Source organism: Globicephala melas, chromosome 11 (assembly GCF_963455315.2).
Source record: "Globicephala melas chromosome 11, mGloMel1.2, whole genome shotgun sequence".
In the NCBI taxonomy this organism is placed as follows: domain Eukaryota; kingdom Metazoa; phylum Chordata; class Mammalia; order Artiodactyla; family Delphinidae; genus Globicephala; species Globicephala melas.
The window spans coordinates 72,377,523-72,394,440 of NC_083324.2; the positions used below are offsets into that span (position 1 = coordinate 72,377,523).

Genomic DNA, 16,918 nt, shown 5'->3' on the forward strand with positions numbered 1-16,918 from the left:
AAATAAAGAGAAAAGCCTACCATTCAAATGTAATCACCTTAAACATCTTGCGGTGTGTGTACGTATAAGATTAAATATGATAGAAAAAGATGAATATATGAACATCTACACATATCTATGTGTGAGTGAAAGATGGAAGGCCTTTAAAACTAAATTGGGATCATTTAATAGTATAATATTGTAAGTATCATTCAAAAAAAGAATCACTTGCTCTCTTTTAAAGTCTGTTGCAAAGGATTAGCTTTGGTGAAATCTGTAAATAATTATTCTAGTTATATTCTGCCCAACTTCTTAAAGAGTTGTTAAATAACCTTTTTTGCCCATAAAAATTTCTGAGATGTTTGTTTTCCTATAGTTTTATAGCTTGTTATGAATAAAAGAATTAGGAATTAAAAAATATAAGCGGGGGAAATGCTTTTCTCCAGTGTCAAACAAAATTCTTACAAGTGGCCTACGTTCAGGTTAATGTCTAAATCAGGGAAGGAATGATGGGCAGATTCATTAATTGAGATCTTGTTTATGTGTGTCTAGAAAAATTTGTTTTTCAGTGAACTGTCTGGTGACATTAAGCCATTTAGCCCCACAGCTTGACTTTCTTCAGGCATGTTTGCATTTCAGGGGCTGAGGCAGGGAGGACATCTGGTTTATTAGCTGTGGTGTAGCCTAATGTGTTGGACTTTCAAGTGGGACACAACTGCATAGCTTCATCTCTTAGTGACTCTGTGGCCTAGAGCAAGTTACTTAACCTCTCTGGGTCTCAAATTTTCTTACCTGTAAAATTTGGGTGTGTAATAGTTTTTTAGTCTCATGGAAATGAGAGTTTGAGAGAATGTAAGATTAAATGAGATACTGTGTGCCTGGCAGTTGGCAAGTTTTAGTGAATAGGAGTTCTCTCCCATTTTTCTGAGGTTCATATCATTCTTAGTGTTAGCTAAATTAGATTAAATTGATATTTATCAAGTTATTCACCTTGAATAACAGGCTGGGTAAGTTTTCTGTTCTCTGAATTTTGATGAATGTCTGAAATATGAGACATGGGTCAATTTTAGGAGAGAGGTTTGAGTAATACTTAAAGGCTCAGATTTTGTTTAATATAAATGAATTTTACATAATTGTGCATTTTAACATTTCATATGTACATTTTGGTATGTTGAAGTAGTTGACATACTTATAAATTTTAATGTCTCCATTATGTTTCATTGTACTGATGTTTCATGGTTTGTGGTGTATGGTCTTAACAAAATAGTTATCCTTTAGAGTAGATATTGAATTTGAATTTTAAAAAACCTTTTATTATGGGAATTGTCAAATACACGCCAAAGTCGACTGGTGTAATGAGTCCTCACGTGTTATCACCCAGCTGTGACAGCCACTCTTATTTCATGTTATTCTCTCTCTCCCACTATTTGAAACAAATTCCAGACATCATATTGTAAAACAGAATTATGATGCATGAAATTCGTCAACTTGGTCCCCCTGCACATTTGTATTAGATCTATTCTCATTCATCCCCTCTTGAACTTTATGCTTTCATTTTGGATGTAGTCAGCTTTAATTATACCAGGTGTTGTCCTGCTTTAAAATCCTAGTAGTTATAGTGAACTTCATTTAAGATTATTGGAAATTTTGTGCTGATACATATTTAAGCACAAACTTCCATTATAATCATATTTGGGAGACTTGTCTGGTGACACGTGAACAGAGTATTTAATCCTAATTCCATTATTAACTTCGTTAGATGTTTTAAGAAGACTTTAAAGTATATCATCTCTAAGTGCAGTTAAGGATTTGAAAAAAATGATTTTGACAACTTTTGGTAAATCAGCTATAAATGCAGTGGTTTGAAAATCATTTTTTTTTCTTCAATTTGAGAGCAGTCACTGTTTATTAACTGACCGGATTACAAAAATAATCATGGTAGATACCTTAGTTCATCCTTCTTATAAGTCTGTTGATCTGGTCTTCCCTGTTGCCAGCATCTCCACCTTCTACAAAATGGGTAGTCTTTTTCTTCATTCCACCTCGTGGAGAAGACAATTTGAAGGGCCACAGGAAGTTGTTTGCTTCTTTGAAACGTTTTCCAACAGTATAGATCTCATGAATCAGATCCTCCATGCAGATAATACCGTATTTGCCAAGAGATCGAGCAATCAACACGTTATCTGTCAGGGCAATTCTCTTCTTGTTGATTTTGCCATAACCACGCTTGTAGATCAATTCATTTACTGACTTCAGGTTTGGGTACCCCCATGCAATGTATGGTTCCACAATTCTCAGCATGTTAATTGAAGCCTTGTTGAGCTTCACAAAGGTGCCATTGAAAATCTGACGGAGGCGAAGAAGCTGCAACACCTTTCGAACCTTTGGGCTCACACCATTGATACCTCTGATCCTGATGACAAATGCCAATTTGGGTTCCGCGGGTACGTAGAAGTTGCCAGCTTTTCTTGCCATCCTAGCCATTCGAATCTCAGTTCTGTACATCTGCCGGTACTCCTTGTGATAGTGCTTAGCTTTTTCATAGATGAGCTTCCTCCTTGCCTTTCGAAGCATCTTCTGGGCAAATTTCTTTCTCAGGCGCTTGATCCTAAGCTCTGCGAAATTCTTTCGCTTTTTCTTAAGGGTTTCTGGCACAGCAGGAACCTTCTTTTTCTTCTCCTCAGCACCTTCCATGGTTCCAGCCGGGAAAGAGAGCATGAAAATCATTTTTTGGAAGAACTGTTGGTAAATCAGCTGTAAGAGGCAGTGCAAGCTCCTTAAGCCTGTTTTGTACAAAATAAGTTGTCCCGCAGGGCAGTTGCTAATGCTTAATTGTAGTTTTTAAAAGGGCTTAGAAATATTAATCTGGTTAAACGTGAGTCTGGTTCTTCTCAATTCTGCATATTTTAAACAATAAGTTTTTATACTCTGTTGGACTTTAATGTTGTTTCTGTGTATGAATGTGGGGCGGGGCAGTTGGGGCTGATTTAAGGTAGTTCTGTTCCATACATGCATGTGCGTTTCGTGCTTGAGATTTATTGGCTAGGAAAAGGCCAGACGTTATAGGTTAGTTTTTTTCCTCCTAAAATGTATCGAGCAGTCATAGGTTGAGCATTTTACGAAGTTCTGTGTGCAGATATCTTCCTTTACGTTTTAACGATCAGATGGCCGATGTAAGATAAGTAAGCTAAAATTGAATATTAAAAGCTGTATTCCATTTCTTCTTTATATTTTTATACTAACTTATATAGCTATTTGATTTTTTTCTGCACTTTAATTTTTTGGTATAATCTATTTCCATATTTGCTTGGAATCTTAGCACAGTATTTGAGCCAGAAGATGTTAATAAAGCTTGAGCTAAATGAAATAAAATTGTTGGCATTAATAAAATTGTTGACATTAGCAACTTTGCAGTTTTAAAATCTTTGGTGTTTTGGGAATAATAAATGACTCAACTGTGTGAGGTGAGGTAACTCCCAGATAAATGTGCCTTGATGACTAATTAAACACTTTCTGAGCGTATTATGCTGTTATACCAAATTGGAAATTGGATTTCCATGGAGTGCAGTGTATAGCTAACTGAATTATCTTAACCAATAAAAATGATAATTTGTATGACTAATTTTAAAAAGTATGTATTAATTTGAAATTCTGTGCTGTTAAGGTTTTTGGAATGTGTATTCGAATCCACATGTGATTAGAATATCTAATGTTGGTATTCTTGGAACATGTTGAATTATAGTGTAAGGAACTTGATGCAACTAACTTATGGATTTAGTTGTTCACTTTTTACTGGGAATGAGGACTTTTTGGTAGGTCTAGTTAAAACAGCTGACACCTAGCTTCTGTAATGACAGTGGCTGAAACAGGATTCTCCATCCTTATTGCCTATTAGAATCATCTGGGGGCTTTAAAAATACAGTAGTCTGAGACCATTGAAATAAGGGTCTCTGGGTTTATAGCAGCGGTAGACTTTAAAAGCTGTATGGTTAATTCTAAAGTTTAGCTGGGGTTGAATAGCATTAGCTTAAAAAGATGTGCTCCAGTACCGGTTACTAGGTGTGGTGGTCCTCAAGAGGCAAACGGCTCACTTACAAGAAGAAACAGCTGTTTTTCCTTGCTTTAGTCCCAGGAAGGGGATCTCCATCATTTTTAAAATTAAAGTCGGAATTTAAAGGAGGGTTTTAAAGTGTCATCCATAGTCCCTTGGTCCGTTAGAGAGGAGAGCAAAATGGTTAAACTCGTAGTACCTATAATAATTGTAATCAGAGCTAACATTTGTTGACTGCTTACTTTATGTCACTTACTGGGCGACTAAGGGCTTTTCTGTACATTATCTTAGGGTTCATAGTAACTTTTAGCAATGACTGCCATTTTACTGATGGGGAAAAGGAAATGCAGAGGTTAAATAACCTACGTCAACTCAAAACAGCTGGGTGGCCGTGCTGGGTAGAAAGAGTGACTCACTTCTCCACTCCACTGTGCTGCTGACTTGGCCCAGTATTTCCTGACTCTTAGAAGACAGATCATTGCTGTGGAACTCACTTTGATTTGTTATCTGTGAGAGGAAAATGGCTCTTTTGTAAAGGACATTATTTATTCATGGATTTAGTCTTCAAGTGCTTTGCAGAGGAATAAAAGCTTATTAACTTTTATAAAATGCTGAAGATAGGAATTGTTTTAAAAGAGCTTTATGTAAATTAATTTTAGATCCATCTCATGTTCTTAAGGCGCACATGCAACGTGTCCCTTCCCTGCCATCGCCTCTGCCCTAGACTTATTTGACTTTGACTTCAATAAAGTAAGCTGGAGATGGATAGGTATGAAGTACTACTTTTCTAGTAGAAGTGTACTTTATATTTTGGGGAACACTGTGTTTCTTGGTGTTCTTACATGTTCTAAAAAAAAAAAAGGCATTGAGATTGACATGTTTGTTTTTAAATCAGACGTAATGCATTGAAGTGCATTTCAAAGTTGTTATCTTGGAAAGCTATATATTTCTTTTGGTGATTATGTTGTTCCTAAATATTTAGAAAAACATCCTATGAACAGCTTTCTTATCAATATTTTGTATTTGACAGTATTTTCCCGTGGGACCATTTCTGCTTATCTCCCCCCCACCGCCACATTTAGTATTTCAGAAAAAATATTGTCACACTGTCTCCCTTGTTACAGGGTGCTCTCAGTTACATTATTATGAATTACAGAGTATCATTTGGGTATATATTATCCTGAAACTACTTAGTTTTGATTGCTTATAGAAGTCACTTGATGGAATCAGTTTGGAGGGGGGTGGGGGAGGAACAGATAAATACAAAGAAATTAACACAGATTTAATAATTATCCCTAAGGCTTTGACCTCACAATTTTAAGTGTTGTATGTTGGAAACAAGTATTTGCAGATCATGATGAAGTGATAACATTGTGGGACGTAGAATGTACACCTAGAGAAGGCGTTATGCTAATGGGATTCTGCATCCCACATCTCCCTTCTCAGCCGTCTCTCCTTGGACCCTCTAAGCTGGGGCTTTCTCTGCCCTTCTGCATCAGTTCTAGAGTTTTGTTGAAACCTTCTGCTAATTGTCCCTCTCCAGTTCTCTTTTGAGTTTATACGTTTTAAATTCTTTTCACCTAATTTTATTTTTTATTTTTATTTTTTGTTTTTGTTTTTGCGGTACGCGGGCCTCTCACTGTTGTGGCCTCTCCCATTACGGAGCACAGGCTCCGGACGCACAGGCTCAGCGGCCATGGCTCACGGGCCCAGCTGCTCCGCGGCATGTGGGATCTTCCCGGACCGGGGCACGAACCCGTTTCCCCTGCATCGGCAGGCGGACTCTCAACCACTGCGCCACCAGGGAAGCCCCTGAAGGGGTTATGTTTTGATCACAGCTTTGGTACATTGATTGGATATTATTCAGTTATTAAAAATGTGGTCGATGTATAATATATAGAAGTGCATTTTTGAGATATAGATGGTGAAGATACATTGCTGTCAGTCCCAGAGTTGTTGCAGATTAATGATGGCAAACGTTATTTTTGGAGGTAAAGGTTAGTTTTCCCCATACTGTGAAATTCAAGCCTTCTTTGAGATTGAATCATCGGTGATGTTATTATGAATAATTTATTTGGGACTAACCTGTAAAAACTGTTCAAGTGCAGGAGAAGCCCTTCTTAAGCCTAATTTTGTTTTGTTTTGTTAAAATTTATTTATTTATTTATTTTTGGCTGTGTTGGGTCTTTGTTGCTGCGCGTGGGCTTTATGTTGTTGTGGTGGGCGGGGGTTACTCTTCCTTGCGGTGCGCGGGCTTCTCATTGTGGTGGCTTCTCGTTGAGGAACTCTAGGTGCGCGGGCTTCAGTAGTTGTGGCACACGGGCTTAGTTGCTCCGCGACATGTGGGATCTTCCCTGACCAGCGCTCGAACCCGTGTCCCCTGCATTGGCAGGCAGACTCTTAACTACTGTACCACCAGGGAAGCCCTTAAGCCTAATTTTGCATTAAGGTAGTTGAAGTATAAGAAACACTAATATATTTTTTTTCTTTCCCATTATGATTTATCATAGGATACTGAATATAGTTCCTTGTGATATACAGTAGGACATTGTTGTTTATCTAATCCCAAACTTGCAGTCCATCCCTCCCTCCGCCGCCACCCACCCTTGGCAACCACAAGTCTGTTATTTATGTCTGTGAGTCTGTTTCGTAGGTAAGTTCACTTGTGTCATATTTTAGATTACATATATATGTACGTGATCTCATATGGTATCTGTCGTTCTCTTTCTGACTTACTTCACCTAACATGATAATCTCTAGGTCCATCCATGTTGCTGCAGATGGCATTATTTCACTCCTTTTTATGGCTGAGTAGTATTCCATTATATATATATACCACATCTTCTTTATGCATTCATCTGTCCGTGGACATTTAGGTCGTTTGCATGTCTTAGCTGTTGTGGATTGTGCGGCTGTGAACATAGAGGTGCATGCATATTTTTGAATTATAGTTTTGTCTGGATATATGCCCATGAGTGGGATTGCTGGATCATATGGAAACTATTTTTAGATTTTTGAAGAATCTCCATACTGTTTTCCATAGTGCCTGCACCAGTTTATATTCCCACCAACAGTAGGAGGGTTCTCTTTTCTCTACACCCTCTTCAGCATTTGTTATTTGTAGACTTTTTAATGATGGCTATTTTGACCCGTGTGAGGTGGAGTTTTGCTTTGCATTTCTCTGATAATTAGTGATGATGAGCATCTTTTCATGTGCCTATTGGCCATCTCTATGTCTTCTTTGGAGAAATGTCTATTTAGGTCTTCTGCCCATTTTTTGATTGGGTTGTTTGTTTTTTTGTTATTGAGTTATATGAGCTGTTTGTATATTTTTGGAAATTAAGCCCTTGTCAGTAGGATCATTTGCAAGTAGGTTGTCTTTTCATTTCGTTTATGGTTTCCTTTGCTGAGCAAAAGCTTATAAGTTTGATTTGGTCCCATTTGTTTATTTTTGCTTTTGTTTCTATTGCCTTGGGAGACTGACCTAAGAAAACATTGGTATAATTTATGTCAGAGAATGTTTTGCCTATGTTCTCTTCCATGAGTTTTATGGTGTCATGTCTTATATTTAAGTCTTTAAGCCATTTTGAATTTATTATGGTGTGAGTGTGTGTTCTAACTTCATTCATTTACATGCGGCTGTCCAACTTTCCCAACACCACTTGCTGAAGAGACTATCTTTTCCCCGTTGTATGTTCTTGCCTCCTTTGTCAAAGATTAATTGACCGTGAGTGTGTGGGTTTATTTCTGGGCTCTTTTCTGTTCCACTGATCCATATGTGTGTTTTTGTGCCAGTACCATGCTGTTATATATATATTTATTTATTTATTTATTTTTGGCTGTGTTGGGTCTTCATTGCTGCATGCAGGCTTTTCTCTAGTTGCTACGAGTGGAGGCTACTCTTCGTTGTGGTGCACGGGCTTTTTGCGGTGGCTTCTCTTGTTGCGGAGCACAGGCTCTAGGCACGTGGGCTTCAGTAGCTGTGGCTTGTGGGCTCTAGAGTGCAGGCTCAGTAGTTGTGGTGCACAGGCTTAGTTGCTCTGCGGCATGTGGGAATCTTCCCAGATCAGGGCTTGAACCCATGTCCCCTTCATTGGCAGGTGGATTCTTAACCATGGTGCCACCAGGGAAGCCCCCATGCTGTTTTGATTACTGTAGCTTTGTAGTATTGTCCAAAGTCTGAGAGGGTTATGCCTCCTGCTTTGTTCTTTTTCCTCAGGGTTGCTTTGGCAATTTTGGGTCTTTTATGGTTCCATATAAATTTTAGGATTATTTGTTCTAGTTCTGTGAAAAATGTCATGGGTAATTTGATAGAGATTGCATCTAATGTACTTTTGTTTTGAGGTAGTAGATGACCAGTTGTGCCTTTTTAGTCCTGTTATTTAGCCTGCTTTTCTCTTGTGTGCTGATGTGAATCTTCCCCGACCCCCAGATAAACAGGGGTCACATGACGACAGAAGCCAAGAGAGCTGCAAAGATGGAAAAGAAGATGAAAATTTTGCTTGGGGGTTACCAGTCTCGTGCAATGGGGCTCATGAAACAGTTGAATGACTTATGGGACCAAATTGAGCAGGCTTACTTGGAGTTACGCACTTTTGAAGAACTCAAGAAACATGAAGATTCTGCTATTCCCCGGAGGCTAGAGGTAACGTTATTGGCTTGCAGCATTGCTTAGAAAGAGAGCTCCAAAGAATAATCAGGGCTTTCCTCTTTTCCTTTCCTGTGCAGGCTGTCTTTTGCAGTTGACATTGACTGGCTTATTTTCAATGAGAGCCTAAAGTTTTTGACTTTCTAGTCTAGAATTGCCTGTGTGTAGGTGGATAGACCAGGCCAGTTTTGGATACACAGGCTTTTCCTGTACCAATTTTTTGTCTTGTATATAGATGCACTGTGAAATGGAATAAGTAACCCTTGTGATTCTTTTCCCCCGAAATTTAATTGCATCCCATTCATATAGCTCTCTGAGGTACATTAAACCAGTGTCTTTTTGTTTTGTAATTTAGGATGCTGGGAATATATCAGTAATCCCAGAGCATCAAGTTCCTTTGGCCAGATTTGGTTTAACTTTATTTGCCAAGTGTGCATGATAGCCCCTGCCCAGATAAAGGGCAGCCAGGGCTTATTTAAGTGCATTTGTGGGTATTGATAGGACAATAATAGCTTGTTTATTTGAGATAGCAGCAGAGGTTTTATAACAAGATGGTAGTTGTATGACCAAATCAAAGAATGGCCACAGGACTGGTTTTATCGGGGAGGAGTTTTTTTTTTTTTTTGCGGTACGCAGGCCTCTCACTGCTGTGGCCTCTCCCGTTGCGGAGCACAGGCTCCGGACGCGCAGGCTCAGCGGCCATGGCTCACGGGCCCAGCCGCTCCGCGGTATGTGGGATCTTCCCAGACCGGGGCCACGAACCCGTGTCCCCTGCATCGGCAGGCGGACTCTCAACCACTGCACCACTGGGGAAGCCCCAGGACTGGTTTTATAGCAGAAGTAGTTACTATTTTTGTTTCTCTTTGGGGAATACTTACCTCTTGAAAGTGTTGACTTAACTCAGCTGTTTGTAAGATGATAAAGTACCATAAGATATTTTTAATTTTCAGTGTGCTTACATATGAAAAAATAATTTAATGGTTTTGTTTCTTCAAGTGTCTGAAAGAAGATGTTCAGCGACAACAGGAAAGAGAAAAGGAACTTCAGCATAGATATGCTGATTTGCTGCTGGAGAAAGAGACTTTAAAGGCCAAATTCTGAAGCATATTCTCTCACAAGATGAATTAATTGCTGGTGTTCATACCCTGGAAGGCTGATACTGATGTTTATCTTCATTGACAAATTTGCCCACCATCTGTGGTTTTTCAGTTGTTTATTTTAAATGATATCGATCTTACACATTTATGTATAAAGACTTTAACTCCACAGGACATTTTAGGGTTTAAATTATTAAGACGATCATTCTTTTAAAAGTGTCATATTTGCAGATTTTTTTTAGTTTTGGCCTTTAATTTTAAAAGCCTGATTTTAAACTGCTGCCTGTGAGTAAACTCTCGAATAAAAACAAAATATAAAAAATTGAGAATGTAGCCTTTTGTTTGAAGTAATTAGATACTTAGAGTGCCCACAAACCAGGAAATATGTACTCTGTGTCATATTTAATGAGTAACTCTCGGGTGATCAAAATGACGATCCAGTATCTTAATTTAAATCCTTAAGAGGCAGTCTTTTTGTGGCTTTGTTAGTTTTGACCATTTTTGCATAGGATGGTCATTTCTCTATACCTTGACAAGATAGATTATCTTTTTAATACCTCAGTGTTTTTTTCAGTGTAACTTTAGGGAGTTCTCTTCTCTTCCCAGCTACTTACACAGTTCATGGATTAGGACTCAAAAGATTTAATTTTTCTTGACCTGTTATTTTCTTGTAAATACTTTTTTGACAAAGGCATTTTAAAGATTAATTTCAACAGTACTATCAAACTTTATTAAAGCTCCTTGTTTATCTAAACAAGTCAGTCACACAAGTGTAGAATTTGGGGAATGCATAGAGGTGGGAAGATCTAACTTTATAACAATTCATATGGAATCGTTAGTTGGCTGCAGTTCAATATAAGCCAGTAATATGTTGGACTCACCAGAAAGTTTGCTTAATCTTAGACTGCTAGGAATTACGGGGAGGGGATGGAGGGACTCATTCATTCGTCAGATATTTATTGATTATATAGCCAGTGTCTGAGTCCTGGAGATAGAACAGTGACTAAAATAGGCAGAGTTCCTGTTTTGTGGAGTTTACAGTCTCTTGAGAAAGATAGACAATGAAAATTCAGGGAAGAAGAGCAACTCTTCTTACGCACCAGGCGTTTATTTAAGTTTTGGAGATGAACAGTTATTAAGACAAAGTTCCTGCTCCCATGTAGGTGACATTAGTGGGAGGAATACCAAACATACAGGGAAAAGTATCAGATCGTGAACTTCAGATTTAGTGGAGGGAATTAAAATAGGGTGATGAGAGATAGTGCCTGGGTGGCTGCTGTAGGTTGGATGATCAAAGAGCTCTCTGAGGAGATGTAGTTGGCATCTTAGAAGGAGCCATCCTTGTGAGCTTCAGGGAAGAGCAGTGCCGACAGAGTGAAGAACTAGTACAAAGCCGCTTTGGTGTATTTGAGGAGCAGAAAGGAAGACAGTGTGATTAGAGTGTCAACAATGGCATTTGTATGAGTCCTGGTTGGATAGGGCCATATAGGAAGCTGTCCTAAGGAATTTGGGTCTTATTCTAACTATGATGGCAAGCTGTGAGAAGATTTTAGCAAAGGAATGACACTATCAGATTTATCCTGTGGCTTTACTGTTATGTCTCACCAGGCTGAAGGTAGGGAAGCCAGTTAATATAGGAGCCTGATGCAGTAATCCAGGCAAACAACAAGAGCGACTCAAACTAGGATAGAGCCAGTCCTGATGGAGACAGGTTGGAAGAATTTGAGCAGTAGTAATTCTGTGGTCTCATCTGTAGTCTTTATAAATTTACGTTTTCCAGGTATCTAGTCACTTAATTCTAGTACTTTTTTCAATAATTTCACATGTATTTTTAGGAAATACTTTGATCTATGGTTAATGATAATGTTTCTTCTAATAGTTTTATTTAATTTTTATTGCATGTTTTGTTGGCTGAAATGTTAAATAATGACGATGGTGATAGTGGACATTTCTTGTTGTATTTCTCATTTTAATGGGTGTGTCAGTAGTGTTTTACCTATAGGTTGGCTGTTTTGAGTCAGGTATTCTTTTCTTTATCTAGAGAGGAAATACCCTCTATTTTTAGATTTTAAAGAATTTGAATTAGAAATGGCTCTGGAACTTTGTCAGATATACTTTTTGGGTATCCGTTAAGATGATCTTATTTTTTGTGTGTGTTTTTTTCTTCATTTGATTTGTTAATGATGCTTTAATAAATTTTCCAACACAAACCATCTTTGAACTCCTGGAATCAGGTCAGTTAGTTAAAAAAATTTTTTTTTAAAGATTTACAGTTTACTTGCTTCGTATGTAGACTTGAGTTATAAGGTTTAAAAATAGCCAATCAAATAATATTAATAAAGAGTCACTTTGTTTTTGAAATTTGAAGTAATGTACATACCCATATCCTAAAAAATGACCAAGAATTTCATCGTTTGAACCTGGCAGTCTTTCTGCAATTGTAAACTCATGATTTTGCCTTTTAGCAGTGCAGCTTTAACTGCTAAACAGATGTGCCATCCTTTGTCAGTGTCCTGTAATGCCTCGGGGTTCTTTACCAACACCCTCTGAGAGCAATTTGGGTGGCTGTTGTAACATTCACCTTTATTGTATTCTCTTACAGGCGTTCATTCAGTGGTGGTATACAAACTAGTGTTCAAAAGCACGTTCAAGTTTCAGTAAATTTGGGGCAGAAATTAAATGTGATAAAGAGCCAAAAGAAACCACCACGATGAGTGAGAGCTCTCTTTGAGATTATCAATATTAGAAATAACGGTGAGATAAGAAAAAGTAGCCTCAAAGAAAAAAAATACACTACAGTGACTGTAGACTTACGCTCTCCAACCATGCATCCTCTATCTTTACATTTATTTTCCTGGGAAAATTAGTTTTGAAATATGGGATGTCCTTTGGAATCCATTTCTCCTAAAATGTGACTGCCCTATTGCTACTATAGAATTTGATTTGCTAATATTTTATTTAGGAAAATTGCTTTTTTACATGAGTGAGTTTGGTCTTCTGGGCTATCATCCAAGTTTTGACATAGGGATTTTGCTAGCTCTATAAAGTGAATAGGATAACTGTATATATTTTTCTGTAGTTATATATAACAGTTAATATAGCAGTTATAGCATGGGAGTGATTTGTTCCATGAAGAATTGAAGGACCATGCTTATAAAACTTCTGAGTTCAGACTCCTTTTAGGAAATAACTTTTTGATAACTACTAGTTTCTTTTGTGGCTATTATTAGTATGTTATGTCTTTTTAAGTTTAAGTAACTTTAAAATTTTTTGTTTTAAAATGTATATCTCCTTTTGTGTTTATTATTTACTAAATTTATACTTTTCCAGAAAACTTCTCATTTTGTTGAAATTTAACATTGGATAATTTTAATAGAGAATAAAAAAGTCTCTTTTCTATTAAGCTTGCTACTTCTAAGTTGTAAGAAATTTATCTTAGTTCTACCATTTTTTCCCCTTGATTAGACTTGCTAAAGGTATCTTTTTTTCCCTTAAAAAAAGAAAACTGTGGATTTATCAATTGTGATTTTGTTTTAAAATGTATTACTTTCTCATGTTTATTATTTCCTTTGTTTGCTCTAGATTTTTTTCCCTGTACCTTTTTGAGTCTGATACTTTTTGTTTGTATACAGTTGAATACATTGAAGGTTTTTGGTTATTTCTAATTTCAAATATGTTCACATCCGAGCTATGTTAATATGTCTTGTTCTAGTAGTTTATTTTTGTGTCTTAAGTTTTTGGTTCAGTAACTAAGAGTATTTAAGAATTCCTGTGTGGTTGGCCTTTTTTTTTTCATTTTTTGCTACTTGTAGGATTTTTACCTTGAAAGAAAATATGGCTTATGTGGTTTCTGTTTTTAAGAATTTATTGCGGTTTGGGGGCCTAGCATTTTTTAAGAGTATTCTATGGGTGTTTTAAATGAAAGTTTACTCAATTTGTGTGGGATGGAGGTGAATGTGTATCTATTCAACCACTTTAATTCAATTTTTGTTTTCTTTTTTTTTAATAAACTACCATAGAGTAATAGTATTGTCTTAGAGTCTCCTATTATAGTTATTTCTCTCAATTTCATCTTGTCCGTCTAGCTTTTGCTTTGTATATTTTGATGCTGTTACTTAGTATATAAATACTTGTGTCTGTTAGGTACAATTCATAACGAAGACTTATTAGTCTAAAGTTATTCTTTATCTGCTATTTATGCTTTTTGCCTTGAATTTTACTGTTTTTGATATTAGAATATTTCTCCTCTTTTTTGTTTGTATTTGCTTGACAAATTATCTATCCTCTTATTTTTAACTTTCATATAATTTCTAGTTGTCTCTTAAACAGTGTGTCGTGTTGGATTTTATATTTCAACCCATTTGGAGGGTCTTTGCATTTTAATAGGGAGTCTAATCCATTTGCTTTTATGTTAATTACTGACTTTGGTCTTCTGTGATTATGTTTCATGCTTTCTCACTGATTTCTCTCATTTCCTAAATGGACTGTAATTTCCTGGTTTTAATTTTCTTAGTGATTTAGAAAATATACATCCTCAAAAAAAAAATACATCCTCTTGTAAATTTTACAAATGATTTGTGTTATCATTTAAGGTTCAGGATCCATTCAGGAGAAAGAAATACCAGTAATTTGAACAGGGAAGTTTCAACATGAAGAATTATTAACTAGGTAGCAGGGGATTAACCACTAAGGGGCAGACATCTCTAAAGAATACCTGAATAGCAGATGTAGGGAGCAGCCACTGCTTGTAGACTGAGAGAGTCCCCAAGGAAGGAACAAACTTGAAAGAGCCCTTTCTCCTCTCCCCGCAAGGCTGATACTCAGGTCTCATTGAAGACTGTGGTGTGGCCCACTGGATGGAGAAGTTTGCTGAGGTGCCACAGTTTAAGGTGGCAGGCAGCGTGTCAGGAAAACTCGCTAGGAAGTCACTTGCTGGGGGTGCCTGTGACCCTCGGAGGAAAGGTGCTTCATGAGGTGCCAGCAAAATTCCGGAGAGTGTGTGCTGCTGGCGGAGAACCTCCCGCTGGCAAGAAAGCCACATGCTGACAAGGATGCATTAGGAGCAAGAAGGAAAAGCACCAACACCGGGAGTGAAGCCCCTTCCACTTGTAGTGCCCCTCCAGTGCCCTTCTGCTGAGAGCGCCTAATAATGTGTCACTGGTAAAGGAGGAATGTTCATAGGTCACAACTCTAGTGTCACCGGCAGTATCGTTCTTTGTGTCCCCTTTATTCCACATTCGGAGTCAGAAATAAAACCAAGGAGGGGAGTGCAGACAGTATTCTCTCTTTCAAATTTTTAATTTTATCAGTCATACATGCATATGTTTAGAAAATCAAATTCTGGAATGATGGTGATGGCTGGAATATCTTTTAGATTTTTGAATTTTCTTACTCCCTACATAAAAATGTAACAACTAAAAACCCCTGGACAACACTTTCAAGAACTAGACGACAAGCTATCCGCATGGACTCCAAAATATGAGGGGGTGGGGATAAACCACCAACAGGCACAGGACCTGCGTGCTCTCGTGTCTGTGCAGGAAAAATAAAAGGGAGGCAGTGGGGCATCTGACAGACGTAAGAACAGGAGGACCCCAAAGTAGCCAGCAGGTATTCATGGAATGGGTGGTAGCTAAGTTTGAGAACGATGGATAAAATTGGGAAGTGTTCTGCCCACTGGGATAGTGGGTGAGTGAAAAAGGGGAGTAAAAGTCTGAAGACAAATTGGTAACCTTGATGATTGATGTGTTAACATTTTTTAAGATAGGTCTAAATATTTCAAAAGTCTGTCTCAAGGCAAGATTTTTTCCTTTCGGGGGAAAAATGCAATAACTTATAGATGGGTGTTAAAATTACCAGCTCTAACAGATTTGTTAAACTACTACGTAGAGTTGCACTGTCTAGTAGCCACTAGCCACATGTGACTGTTGAGTACTTGAGATGTGCCTGGTTTAAATCGAGTTGTGCCCTAAGTAACTTTCTGGATTTTGAAGACTTAGTATGGAAAAAATGTAAAATATCTCAATTTTTAAATATTGCTTACAGGTTGAAATGAGAATATTTTTGATATAGTGGGTTAAATAAAACATTATTAGAATTAAGTTCACCTGTTTTTACTTTTTAAAATGTGGCTAGTAGAAAATTTAAAATTACGTGTGTGGCTTGCATTATATTTCTACTGCCAAACACTGTTGTAATTTTTTTGTTATTGATTTATAATTTAATTCCATTGTGGTTTGAGAATATACTCTGGATGATTTCAGTCCTTTTAGATTTATTGAAATTTGTTTTATGGTCTACCATATGGTCTGTTTGGGTGAATGCTCCTTGTTCACTTGAAAATAATGTGTATTCTGCAGGCTGTAATGTTCTATAAATGCCAGTTAGGTCACATTGATTGGTAGAGTTCAAGTTTCCTATATACTTAGTTGCTTTTTTCTCTCCACTTGTTCTGTGAGTTGCTGAGAGAGATACCGGTGAAATCACCAACTACAGCTGTGGATTTGCATATATGTCTCCTTTTAGTTCTGTCAGTTTTTTTTTTTTTTTTTACATCTTTATTGGAGTATAATGGCTTTACACTGGTGTGTTAGTTTCTGCTTTACAAGTTCTGTCGGTTTTTGCTTTTTCCGTTCAGGAGTTTTGTTATTTTCTGCACTCACATTTAGGATTATTATGTCTTCTTGTTGAATTGTCCCTTTTGTCATTGTGAAATGTCCTTTATATCTGGCAACATTTTTTGTCCTGAAGCCTGCTTTATCTGATACTATGTCAATAGGCATCTTTTTCTGTCCTTTTACTTTTGACCTCTCTATCCTTACAATTACGATGGGTTTTATCATGTTGTGGTAGGCATGTCTCTTAAGACTGCTTGATATTCCACAGGTCACTGAGGCTCTGTTCTTTTAAAATCTTATCCTTTTCTCCTCTGTTCCACATCTTGTATAAATCCTACTGCAGTCTTTCAAGTTCACTGATCTTTTTCTTCTGCAGTATCTATTTTTTATTATTCCTTTCCAGTGAAATTTTCATTTCAGATATTTCATTTGTCTTTAGCAGTTCTAGTGTGTTCTTTTTTTTTTTAAATTTTATTTATTTATTTTTGGTTGTATTGGGTCTTCATTGATGCATGTGGGCTTTCTC

General features: G+C 37.2%; 2 protein-coding genes across 3 annotated transcripts in view; one reads left to right on the plus strand and one right to left on the minus strand.

Moving 5' to 3' along the window:
- CDC5L (cell division cycle 5 like) overlaps positions 1-14,350 on the plus strand; it is a 48,047-nt gene extending 33,697 nt beyond the window's left edge. Inside the window, exons 15-16 of one of the 2 annotated variants that reach the window (XM_030870559.3) lie at positions 8,463-8,675; positions 9,675-14,345. In XM_030870559.3, the coding sequence (XP_030726419.1) occupies positions 8,463-8,675; positions 9,675-9,779 (318 nt within the window). In that variant the 3' untranslated portion in view covers positions 9,780-14,345. Of the gene's footprint in view, positions 1-8,462; positions 8,676-9,674 lie in introns of both variants that reach the window. The other variant, XM_030870560.3, reaches the window with a different exon arrangement.
- On the minus strand, positions 1,859-2,689 carry LOC115860638 (large ribosomal subunit protein uL30). The gene has a single exon (XM_030870562.2). The coding sequence runs from the start codon at positions 2,671-2,673 to the stop codon at positions 1,927-1,929; it is 747 nt and encodes a 248-aa protein (XP_030726422.1). The 5' UTR covers positions 2,674-2,689; the 3' UTR covers positions 1,859-1,926.
- Positions 14,351-16,918: the final 2,568 nt, after the last annotated feature.